General features: G+C 40.3%; 1 protein-coding gene across 5 annotated transcripts in view; it reads left to right on the top strand.

The window, feature by feature from the left end:
• The window catches only part of LOC126334821 (arylsulfatase G-like), a 262,638-nt gene that overhangs the window by 50,958 nt on the left and 191,766 nt on the right, over positions 1-19,914 (top strand). For all 5 annotated transcript variants that reach the window (XM_049997472.1, XM_049997469.1, XM_049997470.1 and 2 more), the window contains one exon: positions 13,978-14,152. In XM_049997472.1, the coding sequence (XP_049853429.1) occupies positions 13,978-14,152 (175 nt within the window). The remainder of the gene's footprint in view (positions 1-13,977; positions 14,153-19,914) is intronic.

Raw genomic sequence — 19,914 nt, 5'->3', positions numbered from 1 at the left:
ACCATTGTGGATCCAAGAGCATCAGAATAACTCTGAAATCTCTACATACCAGCCATTCATGATTATTGTCATTTACACAATTTACAATGGATTTAAGCACTGTTTAACTTTCCTTAGCTAAGGTGATATATGAGACAGGAATAGTTGGCCTTTCATTACTACTGTGTAACAGTACTGCCTTTAGGCTTGTTTTTGAGCCATCTACAGCCTCTGCTTGTCTGGTTTGTGTGTTATGTTCATGTCTTCCAAACAAACTTCAGTGCACTGCAGAAGGCGATGTTACCACATTACTAAAATGACACTCAAGTTTTATCTGAGACTCTCAAAACACAGATAAATGTAGTGTGCCAGTGAGGAGGTTCCACTGTTGCTGTCATGAGGAAAAGTTTGGCTTTACACTTTAGAAGATTTAAATCCCTAATCAGATCACTGTGTGGTCTTGTGTGGTTCTTCAGATCACAATGTTCGTGTCAGTGTAGGATCAGTGTCACTAGTGAATGATTGCACTGTTTCAATTGCAGGCATTGTTTGAGCAACATTGCTGGCACTGCTTGATAATGGTTACATATGAGGAACAGGACCTGGCAATCCTTTGTAATGAGCCACTGGGCGAATGACTGATGGTATGACAGCGTGTTGAATATTCCTCTTCTTCTTGGTATTGACTCCTTCCTACAGTGGAGGTACCATACAAAACTAGCAATCCAATGCACGATTCATAGGTTCGTGCCAAATTTGCTGGCACACCAAACTTCATGGAGGTGTTTTTACCATGCATCGAACCATTCAGTGTAGACAAACATGAGGTGCAACATACACGTTGAGCCCTGGATTTGTCTTGGTCTTCAACTTGACACCTGAAATACATGACATATGCTTGTTTTACTGCTTTAGTCAATGGTTGCCTTCATGAACTACAAATAACCTCTGTACAAATGTATCAAAAGGTATGAAGTTTGCTACTGCAGGTGCAGGGCATTTTTGTGAAAGCACATATGTGCACATTTCAGGTCACATACAGTCACTGCCAACTGCTTCAACATTCCTTCCAGTAACAAGTGAACTAATGCAGCACAAGAGCACACAGTCGTTACAAATGATAAAATTGCATCTGGTTTCTACATTTGACAATGCTCTTGTGACTTTCTACATTTGACAATGCTCTTGTGACTGGATAGTATGCACGTAAGTCATGGTGTTTAAATTAGTGTTGCCAAATTGTGCCGGAAGCACCCATACAACTCACTTACAGCAGAGAAACCTGTGTCGCAATGCCTTTGCATGTAGCTGTTATTATGTCCCATAAGTGTGACTGTAAAATTCAAACACCTTATTTAATTGTAACCCTGAGCAAGAACACAGTTTTAATTGTGATACTAAATTTCAGTGCCTCTAAACCTATAAAGCACAGCCACTTTTGTTTCTGTAAAGAATAAAAAGTGAAAATTTGTAGATCAGTGGAATGTGTATGCTCCAGGTTTACAAGGTTTGTTTATGATCCCAGCTCAATTATGTTTGTGTAGTGTATGGCTCAGAACATCATACCTGAGGATACTAGAACTATATTAACAAAGAGATAGAGGGGCTGGCCAGTACTTACCTCAGCTCAGTACAGCCGATAGATACACAAAAAACAGAACCAAAAATTTATGTTCCTAGCTTTCGGAACAAATGTTCCTTCATCAGGGAGGAGAGAGGGGAAAGAAAGGGAAGAAGGGAAAATGGATTCAGTTACTCACAACCCAGGTTATGAAGCAACAGGGAAAGGAAAACAGGGAGGGTGGCAAGGATGGAGGCATAGTTGTCAGAGGGAACCCAAAGATATTCTACTGTAAATTTTCGGTTCTGTTTTTTGTGTATCTATCGGCTGTACTGAGCTGAGATAAGTACTGGCCAGACACCCTATCTCTTTGTTAGTATTTGTTTCACATCTTTATATGAGATTTTCCATTAATCATTTAGATCGCCTATATGGTCCACATCCTTCATTGTTTTGTCCCTTTTGTTAGCTATCACTTACATCTGTCATCTAAACACTTTCTCTTCTTCAGTGTTTTATATATACATAAGTAAATATTTTCGTCACCAACTGTGCTAGTTTCATTTTCCTCCTATTATCTTGTTCCGTTTATAATCTACTTCTCCTTTTTTAATTTATTGATATATTTATTGAACATTCCATAGTTTTAACGTTCGTTATTCGCTGTTTTCCAGCCAACAATCACTGCCAGCAATCTCTTCCACACCTACCAGTATCATCCATTTCTGTCAATTTCGTGTTGCTGGCGATATTTTTGTGTCATTGGCTATCTTTCTCTCCCACAGAAAATTTTTTTTGGCACGTTTTTGCGCCACCCGCAATCTTTTTTGCGGAACACGCGATCTTTTTTGCGGCATGCATGATCTTTTTTGGGGCACGCGCGATCTGTTTTTCACCACTCACTATCTCTGTTTTTGAGCAACGTGTGTTCGTTTCCCCTGATCTGGACATACTTGCTTGGTCTGGTCAACTTTTTCCCTATTTTTCTTATTTAGTGGTCTTCCTTTGGTATTGAACATTACCAACACAATTTCTTTCTTTCTCGTCCTTCCCTCCGTGTTTTATTCCCTCTTATGATTACTGTTTTGACTTTAGTTATTTAATTTCCCTACCCACCAGTTACCCACTATGTACCCTAATCCTATACCACATTATTTACATTCATTCCGGAAACATGCATTCACCGTAGCCAAACTGCAATCCCACATACTTTTCCTCCGGTCCTGCTTAGCCTTTGGAATTACCCCTAAAGGACGTACCTTAAAAGTACCCATCTCTGGATGCAATTCCTCCTTCCACCAGTCTCTCCGGGACTTCCAGAACGTTCAATCCTTAGCCCTTACCCAACTTGTCCTGAATCTCTAAACTACTTCATGTAACCACCACTCCCAGCAGCTCCTATCCCTCTTCAAAGTCCTCCACCTCTCAAACCCTTGCTTGGAGAGCACACTCAGGAACATCATCCTAGAAGCCAGCTGCAAACTTTAGTTCCATGCCACACACCGCCTGAAAAAAATATCCACAGTGCTAGTGCAACACCTAAGAAGTGGGGTCCCTCTCCCTATCCCTGACAAACACCAACCACAACAGAACCTTCAACAAACCCCCCTCATAGCCAACAAACCTAGCCTAGCCACCCTACTCAATCTCCCCATCCCAGCACATACCCCACACAGACCAAATCTCAACTATAACCACAGTCAAAAGCCACATATCACCAGTTCCAATTCAGTTCTAAACCTCTCATCCAGATCCCTCTCTCATCCAGAGACATCTGTTCTATCAAAAGGCTTAACCCTTAGTCCCACAACTAAATTCAACCACACTGCCCTGGTTAAAGATCTCCTCTCATTCACCCAGAACCTCAACTGGAAATATCACTTCACTACCCAAACACAGCCTCGAAATACTAGACCCAGTGTTGAACCCTGTCTAGAACAGTTCTGACCGCCTTCTCAAAGGGATCCTCCTCCCCTCCCCCAAAACCATCCCTTGCAGACATTTCAGGAATTCCTCACATCCCAGTCCTTCTTGAAGAACATCCCGACAACCCCCAACATCACCCCAGCTGAATCCCGTGCCATTAAGGAGCTGAAAACAGACCGCTCTATTGTCATCCTCCCGGCGGATAAAGGCTCCACAACTGTGGTACTTGACCGTGTGGAGTATGTGGTAGGACAGTGTCAACTCTCCGACACCTCAACCTATAAAGCTGTTACCCAGGATCCCATTCCCTCCATACAGACTGAGCTGCAGAAAATCCTAAAAATCCAAGATCCCTCACAAGGCCTCACAGCGGCATCCATAGGCGTACTCACTCCACCTGAGCCACGTACCCCTACCTTCTACCTTTTACCCAAAATCCATAAAGAGAACCATCCCATTGTAGCAGGCTTCAAAGCCCCAACAGAACGTATCTCAGCTCTGGTAGACCAACACCTCCAACCTATCACCTGCAGACTCCCATCCTACATCAAAGACACAAACCACTTCCTAGAATGCCTCAACTCCATTCCCACTCCTCTCCCACCTGAAACCTTTCTTGTCACCATAGATGCTACATTCGTTTACACAAACATCCCACATACCTATGGTCTCTCTGCCCTTGAGCACTACCTCGCCCAACGCCCACCTGAAGATCTTCCAAAAACCTCGCTCCTTATCACACTTACCAACTTCATCCTCACCCATTATTACTTCACTTTTGAAGGCCAGACCTACAAACAAATCAGGGGAACGGCAATGGGAACCAGGATGGCTCCGCCCTATGCCAACCTCTTCATGGGCCGTATGGAGGAGGCTTTCCTGGAGACCCAACAGCTGCTTCCCCTGGCCTGGTATAGGTTTATAGATGACATCTTTGTGGTCTGGACTCATGGTGAAGACACACTCCTTAATTTCCTCCATAACCCCAACTCCTTTTCGAATCTGAATTTCATCTGGTTCTTCTCCAAAACCCAAGCCACATTCCTGGATGTTGACCTTCATCTTGTTGAAGCTCACATCCACACCTCTGTCCATATCAAACCCACAAACAAACAACACTACCTTCACTTTGATAGCTGCCATCCATTCCACATCAAACGCTCCCTACCCTACAGCCTAGGTATTTGTGGCAAACGTATCTGCTCCAGTGACGAATCCCTCAACAATTATACCAGTAACCTGACCAGTGCTTTTCTCTCCCACAACTATGTTTCAGACCTTGTCCACAAACAGATCTCCCGAGCAATACATTCCTCCCTGTCCAACAACAATGTTCCTACCCCCAGACCACACAGAAGCATCCCCCTTGTCACCCAATATTATCCTGGCCTGGAATACATCAACAAATTACTCCGCTAGGGATATGACTTTCTCAAGTCAACCCTGAAATGAGATCATCCCTTGACAAAATTCTCCCAACACCACCCAGAGTTGCATTTCGTCGCCCCCCCCCCCCCCCCCTAACCTCCATAACATCCTTGTTAAGCCCTACAATATTCCCAGACTACCTTCTCTACCCAGCAGTTCCTACCCCTGTAACCGACCCCACTGCAAAACCTGCCCCATGCATCCCCCCACAACCACCTACTCCAGCCCCACTTCTGGTAAAACATACACAATTCAAGGCAAGGGCCACGTGTGAAACTACACATGTCATTTATCAGCTGACATGCCTGCACTGCACAGCCTTTTAAATCGGTATGACAACAACTAAACTGGCTGAGCACATGAATGGACACAGACGAACTGTCCGCCTAGGAGATGTCCAATACCCAGTAGCAAAGCATGGCTTCCAGCATAATTCTAGGGACCTAGGAACCTGCTACACCGTGTGTGCCATTTGGCTTCTCCCACCCCAACACCAGTCCCTCTGAACTGTGGAGATGGGAACTTGCACTCCAACACATCCTTTTATCCCGCCATCCCCCTTGACTGAACCTACGTTAAACAACCTCACTCCCATTTACTCTTCAGTCTTCTCCTCTTTCCTCTTTAGCCATTCACTCATATTTTCATCCTATATAGTTGTGTTTATCTTTATACCTCTTTACTTCTGTATGCATCCTCTTTGGTTTGAAGCTGGCACAGTACTTACAGTAGAATATCTTTGGCTTCCCTCTGGCAACCATTCCTCCATCCTTGCCACCTCCCCCCCCCCTGTTTTCCTTTCCCTGTTGCTTCATAACCTGGGTTGTGAGTAACTGAATCCATTTTCCCTTCTTCCCTTTCTTTCCCCTCTCTCCTCCCTGATGAAGGAACATTTGTTCCGAAAGCTAGGAACGTAAATTTTCGGTTCTGTTTTTTGTGTATCCATCGGCTGTACTGAGCTGAGGTAAGTACTGGCCAGCCCCTCTCTCTCTTTGTTAGTATTTGTTTCACATCTTTATATGAGATTTTCCATTAATCATTTAGGTACTAGAACTATGGTTGACAAGCTACAGCCTATAGTGTCAGCCTAGTCTGCAGGCATTTATAGATCAGCACTTGATGTCATTTGACCATTCTGTCTGCAAAGTATATCTATTTCAAAATTGCTTCATTTAATCTTTTTTAAGTCATTAATGCAGTAGTGATCCACACTGTCAAGATAGTTCTTAATGCAGTTCTGTAAAACCAAGTTCTCATTACGTGAGCGAATGAATAAGTTTTTTCTAAACAATTGTTTGCTACTAGTGCACAACTTTGTAATGAAATTAAGGTAAATAAGAGACCAAAGATACAGATGACAAGTCTGACGCAGTGGCAGTTGCATTCAGAGTCTTGCGACAGTTCAGCAATTCATTTATTTACCACATGCTTCTTTTGAAGATTGCAGTTTTATGCCAGTAGACTTTTATGTTAGTCTTTTTAACATAATGCATAATAGAAAAAAAGAGGACAATTGATAGATAGTGCCAAAATTAAACAAAAGGGTGGAGAAATCAGGTGTTGTGATAAAGCTGTGTTCTTAGTTTGCAAAGAGCACACACTTAAACAACATTTTAACATAAAAATTTCTGGTTCTGCAATAATATTTTTTGAGGCACAAGGATAAAGTGGCATTCCAAATAATTAGTCAGTTGTAGAAGTAAAAAAAAAAAATTACCACAGAGAGCAAAAATGATTAGGCCATGACCAAAGCTACTTTTCTTGTAGTGTATAGTACCGCAAAAAGGAGCAAGGCATTTGTGGTCGTTGAGTTCTTCATACAACAGAACTGTGTTTGAAGGGAACACCTCCAAAGTATGTCCAAAAGTATCAGCTCATCTAGGAGGACAATGTACTGAACAGAAGACATAGCACACAATTTGTGTGCACAGTTGATGCATAAGTGTGAGCAGTATAACTGAGGTTACCTCACAGCAGATGGAAAGACTAGACAAAACTAACAGTGCACAGCTATTTTTTTACCTGTAATGTTAATGGCTACTATAATATGTAGTGTGAATAAAATAACTTCATGATTGACTTACCACAGTGGCAGTGGTGGGATATGGAGATAGTGAAATGGGGGTGGGGGGCAGTGTTCCTGGCATGGAGTCAGCAGTGATGTGCTTATAAAACAGGCAACACAATGAGCATTTGGTGCTCAAGAAAGAACAACAATTGGCCAGCATCTACCACTCAACTTGCTGAAATGTCAATCACCAAGTTATTTTAACTGAAGTGATACTCAGGAACCACTTTTAATCATGTCAGTGAAAGACACCATAAGAGAAGAAGATCTGATTATGAAAATTAGTCTCTCCTTCAAGATAATGTGATCTTCCAAGGAAAAAGTTGAGGAGCATTACTGCTGTTGTGTCTCCAAATTTAATGACAGGTGTGTCTGACCACTGAATAGCATTCAGAAAACTGTTCACGCAGAGCATGCAGTCACATGTATACTGTTTATTATACACCAAGAAGCACTTTGCAAACATGTCTTGCAACTGAAGCAAGCCAAGATCATGAAATTATGAAAACAAAAGTGCTCATTTTTGGAGAACAATGGAGCAGTTCATAAACATAATCTGTATCAAACAGTGGCTTAGCTTAGGCAAAGTTGTGAAATGAGTGTGGGAACTCTGTGAAGATAAGACAATTTTTGGGAATGAAATAAAGACTAACATGTTACTTGAATTTTCTGATCTTGAAGGGTGTATGGATTTTTCCTTTCTTGTTACATTATGGACTAACTGAATGAGCTGAATGTGATCAAGCAAGGTCAAAATTTTGTTATTTATGACTTATATTTCACCATTGGCATATTTAAAAGAATACACGTAGTGTACATAAAGCAATGAGCTACGTTATTCACCATAGGGAGGAAGAAATGCTGGAAGCAAAGGACAGTAAACTACTGGAAGCAAAGGACAATAAACTATTGATGGTGAAAGTAGTGATCTGACCAGGGTGTTCCTCCCTCCATTCATAAAAGTGGCTTAAAGTTACGTTTACTCATGTCCTTTTAGAACATAATCTCCTCATAGATATCTAATTACTCTGACTTGATATGTTTGAGAAGCCTGTGGGATACGCATTTCAGTGTGCTTGCTTCCAGGTAAATGTATTTTATATTTTGACCTCCTGATTACTCTCCATTACCCACTTACTTATTTACACTAATCTTATATTAGATAGAAAAATAAATGACATCTGTCCTTATTATAAAAATAGACTGAATCAAGTTACATGTTTTAAAATTATAAAGACACTCCAAGACAAAAACATAAAAAGAGATACACCATAAAGGAGTCATGCAAATTTATCACAAATGGATAATCACGTAGGTATTGATGGAAAATGAAAAACTGTGAACTTTGGTGGCCAATGCATGACATGTGATGCTGCAGTGCAATTTCACCACACAGCTGACAAGAATAGGGCACAGGGCATGTGTCGATACCAGGGCATAAAGTCTTTGTGAATTTCATGCTGTGTACTCAGTTGGAGAGTAACTACGCCTCGCAGACACGTGGATGAACAACATAAGCAGATGTCAGCATTTGAGAGAGGGCATGCGGTTGGGCTCAAAGAAACCAGTTGGAGTAATTGGCGAATTGGGATGTGACTATTCTATGATGTTGGAAGGAATAGGTAAACCATGGCCGAACACAGCATGAAGAAGGGAACATTTCCCTGGAGATATGACACAATGTGAGGACTAAGCAGATTCGTCATTATCAATGAACTGATGTGCAACTGCCCACAGAAATGGGGCTGAGTTTACGGTGCACTTTCCACTGACTACCATTGACCTCTGTAACCAACAAACATGTTTGCAATGGTGTTGGACACATTTGGCCTGGAATCTTATTAACTGGAGTAGAATTTTCTTCAGTGATGAGTCCTGTTACAAACTGAGTGGTGATGACCAGCGAAGACATGCCTGGGTATACCCCAGACAGTGATGGGATGCCAGCCTGACTGTCACTCACCATACGGCTCAATAACCAGGAGTGATGGTCTGGGGTGCCATTTCATTTCATAGCCAGACTCCATTGGTTGTCATCCACAGCACCCTTACAACACAGTAGTACATCATCAATGTTCTGCAACCGATTATATTATCCTCCATAGCAAGCCATCATGGTCTTATATTTCAGCAAGTTAATGCCTGCCCACATAGAGTGAGAGTTTCTGTTGCTTATCTTTGCACTTGCCAAACACTGCCTTAGCCAGCCAGGTCACTGGATCTCTCCTCAACTAGGCAAGTTTGAAGCATTATGGGCATGGCCTGCCAACGAGCTTGGGATTTTGGTAATCTAACATGCCAGTTTGACAGAATTTGGCACGATATCCCTCAGGAGAATACCTGATGACTCTGTCCATCAGTGACAAGCTGAATAACTGTTTGCATAAGTGCCAGAGGTGGACCAATGTGTTATTGACTTGCTCAGTTTGTGAAGCTCTTTCTCTTGAATAGATCATTAAATTTTTCTGAAACTGTTATCATTTGTGTGATTTGTTTGTCTGTACATGTACGTCACATCTATCGATTTCCATCCTATACAAATAATTCCTTCATGGTGTGTGGTTCCCCTCCTCCCTCATTAGAGCCTACTACTTTTCTACATAGCTTCCGAGATTTTGCAGGCACTTGTAATAGTGTGCCACACATTTTTGTATGCCCTCTTCACAGAAGGTTGCCACCTGTGTATTCAACCATGTGGTAATATGTTCTTTCAGTTCGTCATCATCATTGAGGTGTTGACCACCAAGGACAGATATTAGGTGTAAGAAGAGATGAAAGTCGTTAGGAGCGAGGACCGGGCTGTACAGAGGATGATCAAACATGTCCCAGTGACATTCTCATAAGAGTTGTTTGGTCCCATTCGCCATGAGAGATCGGGCATTATTGTGGAAGAAAACAACACCTTTTGACAGTAATCCTTGGTGCTTGTTCTGTACTGCGCGGTGCAGTTTCCTAATGGTCTTGCTGTAACCATGTACATTGATTGTTTGGCCTCATGATAAGAAATCAATCAGCAAAATGCCTTTTCTGTCCCAAAAAACAGTACACATGACTTTTTGAGGTGTCGAGATTTGCTTAGGCTTAACCTTCATTGGGGATGAAGTGTGCCTTCATCCCCCATGACTATCCGATAAAGAAAACCATAACCTTCTTCATTGTAGCATGCCAGAAACTGAAGTGCACTGCCCATCCATTGTTTTTTGTGTTTTTCAGTAAGAAGTTTGGGTACCCAACATGAGCAAAGTTTTCGAAATTTCAGTTTTTCATTAACAATTTCATGAATTAGTGATCGTGAGATTTGCGGAATTTCAATAGTAAGGGCACTAAGTGTAAATGACAGAAAATCAGCGATATTCATAATTTATATGAATGTTCAGTACCTGTCCCAGTTCAGTTATGATAAACCCAAATACATTGTTGGAAAGAAAATTCCAAGTAGCAATTTATGGTCTAAAGGATTAATTTATATGATGACAAATTTAGGAGCTATTCACCTAGTCTTGTTTTTGAAATACATAATTAGTTAATTGATTAAACAATTAATATTTAATGAACATAACTTGATACTGGGACCAGAAAGTTGTCAATGGATAATGCACCTTGCTTGCTATTGATTGGTGTAGAGATTAGTCATTCAATATGGTAATAAATAGCCTTTGGTGGAATAAAAATAATTTAAGGAGTAAAGGTAACATCTTGCTGATCAGTTGAGATGCTGAATAGTCAACAGTCACATAAAGAAGAATGACAGCATTTCTAGCTTTTGGTTGAGTTCTTCATCAGAGCTGTAGATTACACACACATACAACTACGAAAATAATCAATTATTGACAATATAATGTAAATGGATAGACAAATAATCTCCTCACCAAGTGGCGACAGGAGAACACCCACACAAAAATGTTTTAACTTTCACAAGCTTTCAGAGGCAGTGGCTTCTTCTGGCATAGGAGTTGAAGGGGAAGGAAGAGGGGTGAAGGAAAAGGACTGGAAAAGTTCAGAAAAAAGGGTACAGTTCAGAAAAGGTAACCAGACTCCTGAGTCAGGGGAGACGTACTGGACAGGATGAGAAGGAAAGAGTCTTTCCTTCCCACCCTTCCGATAAGTCTCCCCTGTCCCAGGATTCTGAATACCTTTTCTGAACTGAAAGAGTCTTTCCTTCTCATCCCTTCAGTTCTGGATGATTTTTCTGAACTGTATCCCTTTCACTTCAACTCTTCTGCCAGAAGAAGGAGCCACAGGCACCAAAAAATTGTAAAAGTTAAACATTTTTGTGTGTTCTCCTGCCACCACTTGGTGAGTAGATATGTTATCTATTCATTTATATTATACGCACTTACAACTGTATAATTTCACTGTCCCAGCTGACTACATTGTGCTTTCACTGCAGCTCGACTGGTCTGACAAACCCTGTGCCCAGTTGAGGTGCAGTACTGGCACAATGTAGTTAGCCAGGACAATGTAGCTGCCTAGTTGAATGTTAGTGTATGTGTATGCTGTAGCTCTGAAGAAGGATTCATACAAAAGCTACACTGGCAACAGAATCTGGTAAGATTAATAACTAGTTCTGTTACCTCTTTACATTTATAGATTTATATGTTTTTGACATAATTATTGAATCTGGAAGCTTTACATCGCAAATTATCTTAATAACTAGCAAATAAAGCACATGATACAGTTTGTGAACTAAAAGTTTGCAGCTGTTGTGCTATCCTATATGGTTTTGTGTGCCCACTTTGAGACTTCTAACATTTTTCTTTGGTGTTTTGAATTTAGAATTTGGATCTAGTGAAATTACTTCAGACTTAGAAATAGTGTGCTATTTAGTTGTGGGTGTGATCATTGTGAATGTTAACTTGGAACTTGTGTGTTACTAATTTGAGTGTGAGGATATTAATGATGTGCCTTCATTCTGTCTTACTTGTAGTTATTACATACTGTGTTTATTCAGCGCCCATCAGAGCAAACTGTGGTCCTGTTTTGTGGAAATAAACTGTGTTATTGAAGATTAATTCCACATTTGTTGCCCAGTCAGTTCTGCCACTCTTCTGCATTTCTGTAATTTTGAATACAGCTTAGGTAGCTGCAGACATCAAATTTCAGGAATATATTGTCGTGATGTATGGGCACACAGTAAGTGAGCAACAGCTAACCACAGTAATCATACATTGTCCCTCTGTCCTCTTGGCAAGTTGCAAGACAGTTGATTAATAGCAGGATGTGAAATAATAATTCATACCATAGGCCAACAAATTCTCAAAATAACATATGGACTTTGGCATGTCCAGGAAGATACTCCACGACTAAACACCCTGCAGCATTGTTGAAAAAATATAGGGCGGTGGAGACAATATTATGGCATAGGGGATGTTTTCTTAGCATACTGCTATCAATTTGTGAGGTACTTCTGACGCATTTTTTATGAATACATCTTAGACATCTCATTCAGTTGAAAAAGTCGATTCTCTTCTCTGAGAAATTACGGGTCCTTTCAGCTCTGTAATCTGTCTTGTCACACAATTCTAGAAAATGGCAGAAAGAGCAGAATTTAGACTGTGAAGTAATTCCCTGAACTCCATACATCCTCTCCCTCTCACAGTTCCTTGTAAGTGAGTAAGTCTATGGAAGCCATTGTGAGGCTTTGTGAGGGACCTTGGATTTTTAGGATTTTCTGCAGCTCAGTCTGAATGGAGGGAATGGGATCCTGGGTAACAGCTTTGTAGGTTGAGGTGTCGGAGAGTTGACGCAGTCCTTCTGCCACATACTCCACACGGTCAAGTACCACAGTTGTGGAGCCTTTATCCGCCGGAAGGATTACAATAGAGCGGTCTGTTTTCAGCTGCTTAATGGCACGGGATTCAGCTGGGGTGATGTTGGGGGTTTCAAGGGAGGGCCACGTGTGAGACTACACATGTCATTTATCAGCTGACATGCCTGCACTGCACAGCCTTTTACATCGGTGTGACAACAACTAAACTGGCTGAGCGCATGAACGGACACAGACGAACTGTCCGCCTAGGAGATGTCCAATGCCCAGTAGCGGAGTATGCCCTCCAGCATAATTCTAGGGACCTAGGAACCTGCTACACTGTATGTGCCATTTGGCTTCTCCCACCCAACACCAGTCCCTCTGAACTGCGGAGATGGGAACTTGCACTCCAGCACATCCTTTCATCCCGCCATCCCCCTGGACTAAACCTACGTTAAACAACCTCACTCCCATTTACTTTTCAGTCTTCTCCTCTTTCCCTTTCCTCTTTAGCCATTCATGCATCTTTCCATCCTACATCTTTATACTATACACCTCTTTACTTCTGTATGCATCCTCTTTGGTTTGAAGCTGGCACAGTACCTGCAGTAGAATATCTTTGGCTTCCCTCTGACAACCATGCCTCCATCCTTGCTACCTTCCCTGTTTTCCTTTCCCTGTTGCTTCATAACCTGGGTTGTGAGTAACTAAATCCACTTTCCCTCCTTCCCTTTCTTTCCCCTCTCTCCTCCCTGATGAAGGAACATTTATTCCGAAAGCTAGGAGCTTAAATTTTCGGTTGTTTTTTGTGTTTCTATCGTCTGTACTGAGCTGAGGTAAGTACTGGCCAGCCCCTCTATTTCTTTGTTAGTTAGTTGTTTGATTGTGTCATAAAATGAATAAATAGCACTATTTGTTAAAAGAAAAAACAGAAACATACATGTAAATTGTATATTACATTTTTGATAGTCATTAAACACTCTCTCTTTTGAGAAGAGTATCACTCATATGAATCAGTTTCAAAAGCATATATGCAGAGAGGATTGCTGAAATAGTAAAACTACAAGAGTCTTAAATGAAAGCCCAAGATATTTTCTTCAGATATTCTGTGCTGCTGTCAGCCTTAATTCATCTGCTGCTACATCATTATTTGGGTAATATGTAATTATCATGTTGATCTTCCATGCTTGGCCTACTTTTGTAAATGTTGCTTTTATATATAACAATTTCTAATGCATTTATTCTTATGATTTGTTGCTTTGACAGCCCTGGGATCCCTGTAATGTATGTGGGTGCTATTGAAACAGGGAGCAAAGGCGATGTAAAGCAGATAATGCCAGCAATTGCTCGCATCTTGAAAGAAAGAGATTGTATAAAGAAACTTGTGGTTATTGAAATACTAGAAATTGGCATTAGAGTCCTTGATGAAGCCTCTGGAATTGTAAGTAATGATTTTATTGTTGTAGCATATTGTGTTCTTGATAAATTAATCCTTGTAGAAAATTATTAGAGAGAGATAAAGACAGATAAATTCTTTTACTTTGCGCTGTTATGAGTTAGGGAAGAGTGGGAACAGTGAGACAGTGGTTTTATCTCTGGAATTTTGGTTTCAGTTGTTAGTACCTACTGTGAATGTGGTATCCATTATTATTTAGTCTATGGATTTCCATGTTTCATACTTGACATTCTTGTGATTTTTTTGTTGGTATATTTGTGCTCAGAGGTAAGAAAAGTATCTTTTTACTAAATTTACATAGCTGGTTTCTGAGTAGACCATTGGTATTTTCAAATCATTTCATTAGTCACTCAAAACTATGATTTTTCCAAGACATATAAATCCCCTTCATTGAAATGTTGCTTTAAGCTGAATGTGTTCCCAGTGCGTGTTCATAGGGTCTGACAATACATGCTTGCTGTATAAAACAGTGATTTCAGTAGATTTTAGTGTGCAGACTTTTCTTTTAGGTTATGAAATGCCCAGGAGAAAGGAGACTGATAAGGAAATAGGAATGTTTTCAGAATCTTCAATGGCGGAAGCTGTCATGTTGTGGCGGAAGCTGTCATGTTGGTGATCGAAAGTAAAATCAAGCATCAGAAGTGCATCTGAGCTGAAAGGCTTATCCTTTCAAACAGTTAGTCAATAGGTATCGTGAGGATAACACTTAAACAAGTGTCCCAACTATCCAGTGAACCGCATTTTTCCACAAGAATTGGAGCTTAGTTTGTGTGAATATCAAGTTGTGTGTTCTAAAATGTTTTATGGACTTACTATGAATGACTGCCGTACCTTAGCTTATGTATTAAGTATTAAAAATAAAATTGTTTTACCCAAAACCCGGGCAGAAAGTTAGAAAGCATCTATCAACTGGATAAAAGGTTTTTGACAGAGATTCCTTCAACTGTCTCTTTGAACCCCAGAAGGATGCAGCTTACCTAGAGCTACAAGCTTTAATACATTTAATGTGCCAAATGTCATCCAAATTTTACTGATGGATCATGTATTTTCAATCTTGATGAAACTGGAACAACTGTGCAGAAGTCCCAGAAGATTTTGGCCTTAAAGGGTAACAATTTAACAAGGCAACCAGTGCAGAATGTGGAACACTGGTCACGACATGTTGTATTATAAATGTTCTCAGTAACAGCCTACCCCGTCATATTTCCACATGTGAATTTTAAAGATCATATGATATTAGGAGCACCTGCTGGCACAGTAGGTCTTCCTGTTAAAGGAGGCTGGATGAACTCGGAATGTTTTTTGAAGGTCATTCATCACTTCATCAAGTTCTCTGCCAGCTCAAAAACAAATCTGTCTTTGTTACTGATGGATAATCATGAAAGCCACCTCTCAATAGTGGCAATAGATCTGTGCAAAGAGAATGCGATAATGATTCTGACAATTCCACCTCATTGCACCAATAAACTGCAGCCTCTTGATGTCAGTGTCATGAAACCTTTCCATACTTTTATGATGCTGCTGTAAATGATGTCTCATCCAGGGGAAACATTTTCAGTTTACAATGTTGCTCACTGTGTGGGGATAGCATATCCCCAAGGAATGACTCCTGTCAATATCATTGCTGGATTTAAAAAGACAGTAATATTTCCTTTAAATCACCATATGTTCAATGAGGATGATTTTCTTCCATCCTCTATTACTGACACACCTGTAAATGAAACCGTGGAAACACACATATTACCTGAAAAAGACATTAAACCTGTAACTGATGTGGGACACCCATCACATGATGAAAGTGAAGCACAGTCTATAGCATCCAGTTATCACAATCACATGGAAAATCTGCACCAGTGTCTTATCTCTCTCTAGAAGACATATGAGGTTTCCCAAAGGCAAAACCAAGAAAAAGTTGCAGTTGCCGATGGCCGAAAGGAAGAACAATGATTGCGACCGACACACCAGAAAGGAATGAACTACAAATGAAAAGGACACAGAAGATATTAATGATGTAAAGCATAGCGAGCTTTATTCCCATTTGATGACACTGATGCTGACGAAAGAGAATTAATTTTGCAATATTCTTCAGATGATGACACCTTTGATCAGACAACTGATTCCAGAACCGGAAATGGTTAACTCTGAAAACTTACAGCACTCACACAAAGTGGGTGACTCTTTTAGTAGAGTTTGAGAAAAAAAATATTATGTAGGAAAAATTCTTTCAATTGTAGGAAAGTTAAATTTCTTAGGAAAAGTTTGAAACTAGAGAACTAATTTATGATGCCTGTAGTTCCAGATATTTCGTTCATTGACACAAAATGCATAAAAATGTTATTCTCTAACCCTACTACAACACATAGCAAGACAAAAAGACAACAATCTTGCAGTAGCCATCAGAAATATCGCGGGAGGCGCATATCGGCACGGCGTGTCATGGACGGTAGTTGTCGCAAGTAGAGTCCCGTCCACCAGAGGGCACGCGAGAAATCGGACGCAACCGCTGTCGGCGGAACAACAACAACAACAACTCAGGCAGCACGGGCCATGCCCAGTCAGTTAACATCGGGTATGCCTAGGACAGTCCCGGTCTACGCCAAGTGAACTGCGACGTAAAACGTGAACAGTGTTACTACACAGTTGGCGACGAGGATGGGATCAATTGTGTAGTAACACTGTTCACGTTTTACGTCCCACTTCACTTGGCGTAGACCGGGACTGTCCTAGGCATACCCGATGTTAACTGACTGGGCACGGCCCGTGCTGCCTGAGGTGTTGTTGTTGTTCCGCCGACAGCGGTCGCGTCCGAATTCTCGCGTGCCCTCTGGTGGACGGGACTCTACTTGCGGCAACTACTGTCCATGACGTGCCGTGCCGATGTGGGCCTCCCGCGATCTTTCTGATGGCTACTACAATCTGCTGTTTCATTTGAGACCAACTTTGCTTCTTATTCTGTTCGTTAGAATTTGATGCACTGTCTCACTGTACACACCATTAAAAATTCATGGGTACATTGAGACACTTTCGTTATTAATTTTTTTAAAAGGAAAGACAATACATTAACATGTTATCATACCACTTTGAACATACTTAAGCACAGTAAAATGGTTATCATAGGACATTGAACCAATAAAGATTTTTTTATTAAAAGTGTAATTTGGATTTCAATTTTTGCGTCTCACTGTTCCCACTCAACATGCTCAATAATGAATGATTCCATTGGCTCATCTAGAGAGTGCTCCTATATACATGTATCTGTTCTAATCATTAGCTATTATTGCCATTTCTGTTCTTTCTCCTTTAATTGTCTCTCTCTTCATTTACCTCCTGAAATGCTCACAGATCTTACTGCTAATTTTTAAAAAATATCTATATATTTGGTTCTCAGCACACCTGAAACTTTGTAATGGCTGTGATATGGATACATAAACTTTATACAAATAGGTATGTGTTGCTCATACATTTTATGTGCCCTAGAGATTAAAGATACTCAAAGCATGAGAATTATGGCTGCAGGTATTTTTTTGTAGATGTAAGTCCATGTCTTAAATGTGCCATCATTTTTATTATGAACTGAAACATCCAAAAATGGGTGGCAACTATGAATGTTATCATGGATTGACTTTAGTTGGGTCAAAATTAGAATTAATGTAATTTTGTCATACTACAAAAGTATCTTAAACATACTTGCAGACTACTGTGGTTTTCAAACCTGCAAATTCCTCTAACTTTTTCTTCTTTCTTTTTTTCAAGTCTTCCATAAACAAAACATTTAGTAAAGGTGACAAAGGGTTACCTGTAGCAATGCCATAATTTCTTCATGAAACTAAGTATTAAACAAAACATTAAGTACAAGCAGTGCAAGCTTAGTACAAGCAGTGCAAGCTTGAACAAAAATGTAAGCTCTTTAACAAAAATTTGGTTAAAGAGAGTAAGGGGTAACTTGTGACTATTGATAACACATTGAAACTGACTGACAAATATAAACCATCCTAACTAAGGCGAATTAAGTGTACCAATAAAGTCTACACAGTTTTGCATTTCTTCACAAATTGTCTTAATACAGACGCTAAGTACTTGGCAACTAGTAAGGTAGAGTGTCAAGGTAATTCAGCTAACAGTTAATCACAGAGGAACATCTTTCTTTTGAATTCTTTCGAATTTTGTGAGCCTGTAAAGCCTCAAAAGTACTACTCCTTGTGCTTTAAATTGATTCACAACCTTCTGGGGTAAATAAGGGATGTACAGCAACTCAGCAGTCTTCCTCAATTCGTGGCTGTTGGGATATCTTTTAATGTTCTGATGTACGACATCACTCAATAAACTATGCATTTTAGCACTGTAAGTATCACATTACACTAAAAGAGTTAATACCTTCGTCTATAACAAGTGAACTGTGACAATATCATAGGAAAGCACTGGTCACAAATGCATTGTTATTTTATCAGTAAGGTTCTAAAATAGTTAAGAAAAAGTCATGATACACTTTGTCTGCTGAATCCATACATAGAGACCAAATAACTGCCTCAGTGGCACAAAAGTTTGCTAGTATTGACTTAGTAATAAGTGCACAGTATAACTTCATACCTAAAACCATCACATAGCAATGTCGAGATATCTGGTTGTCATATTAATGATGGAGTACTGAAAAACAGTTTTTTGCTGTAAAGCAGTCTTAATTCAACAAAGCTATTCACTCTGTATAATCGTTGCTATTCTATTAAGTCATTGAACTCAAGCCCCTGTCATACAGCCTAATCATATCCAAAAAAATATACCTTAATCCAAGTCTCTTCATTTGTTCCTAAACAAGCTAAGTGAGATTTTTTTCCAAATGTTGATGTAAAATTATTATTATTGCACCTAAAGTCAGCTCCACGTATGTCTTTGACCAATACAATAAAAGCTAATAGTTCTGAATGTCAGGAATTGCTCCCTGTATATGAAGGGAGAGTTGGAGTGGACACCACTATAGATATAACAGAGCGGCAGTGGCAGTGCCAACAGCAGCAGCTTTAATTAGAGCTATAGAGTGGGAGGTGCTTTGGTACTTTGAGTAACCACAGTGTGGCTGAACATAAACTTTTGGATGCACAGCTGCTTACAAAGCATATTCAAAAGGCTCAAGAAATCTACATTACCAAGAAATAAGTGACTATACCAGCTAAAACACCATGGAGCACAGAGATGTAGCACTTAAAATTGAGGTGCTTAAGGCCACAAGGAGAATGTACCAATGTTCAACAGGACAGGAAGAAAGATTAAAACTGCACAGAAGAGCTAAAGGAGAGTATGAAGCAGTTCAGTCTGAAACAAAACTGGCACACTGGAAAAAATATGTAAGGCCTATCAGCAAGAAAAGTAATTAAAATTATGCACAAGTTTCTGCAAGACAATACCATACAATACAACGTTGCATGCTGTTAGGGCATACTGCAACACTGCCTTCAATACTATAGTTGGCTTGATAGGCAGTGTATGGGTACATCAGCTGTGGCTCGTAAACTGCTAATCCATTGTTAGATGAGTGCAGAGGAGCGTACTCATCAGACTAACTGGGGCCTTCAGTTCAACACCTGTCCAAGCTATACTGGGGATCTACTTGAACACATTTAAGTATGATATAAAGCAGCATGCTACTGGTTAGGTAGGGGCACATTCGACTGAGTGCAAGTGATTTCAGGGGTAATGACCAAATTAAGGGAATGGTTCACTTCACTACTGGACATGACCCTTACACCATCCAT

This window comes from Schistocerca gregaria, chromosome 2 (assembly GCF_023897955.1).
Source record: "Schistocerca gregaria isolate iqSchGreg1 chromosome 2, iqSchGreg1.2, whole genome shotgun sequence".
NCBI classification, from domain to species: Eukaryota; Metazoa; Arthropoda; class Insecta; order Orthoptera; family Acrididae; genus Schistocerca; species Schistocerca gregaria.
Note: the sequence above shows the minus strand (reverse complement) of the source record. Positions and strands in the feature narration are given on the sequence as shown.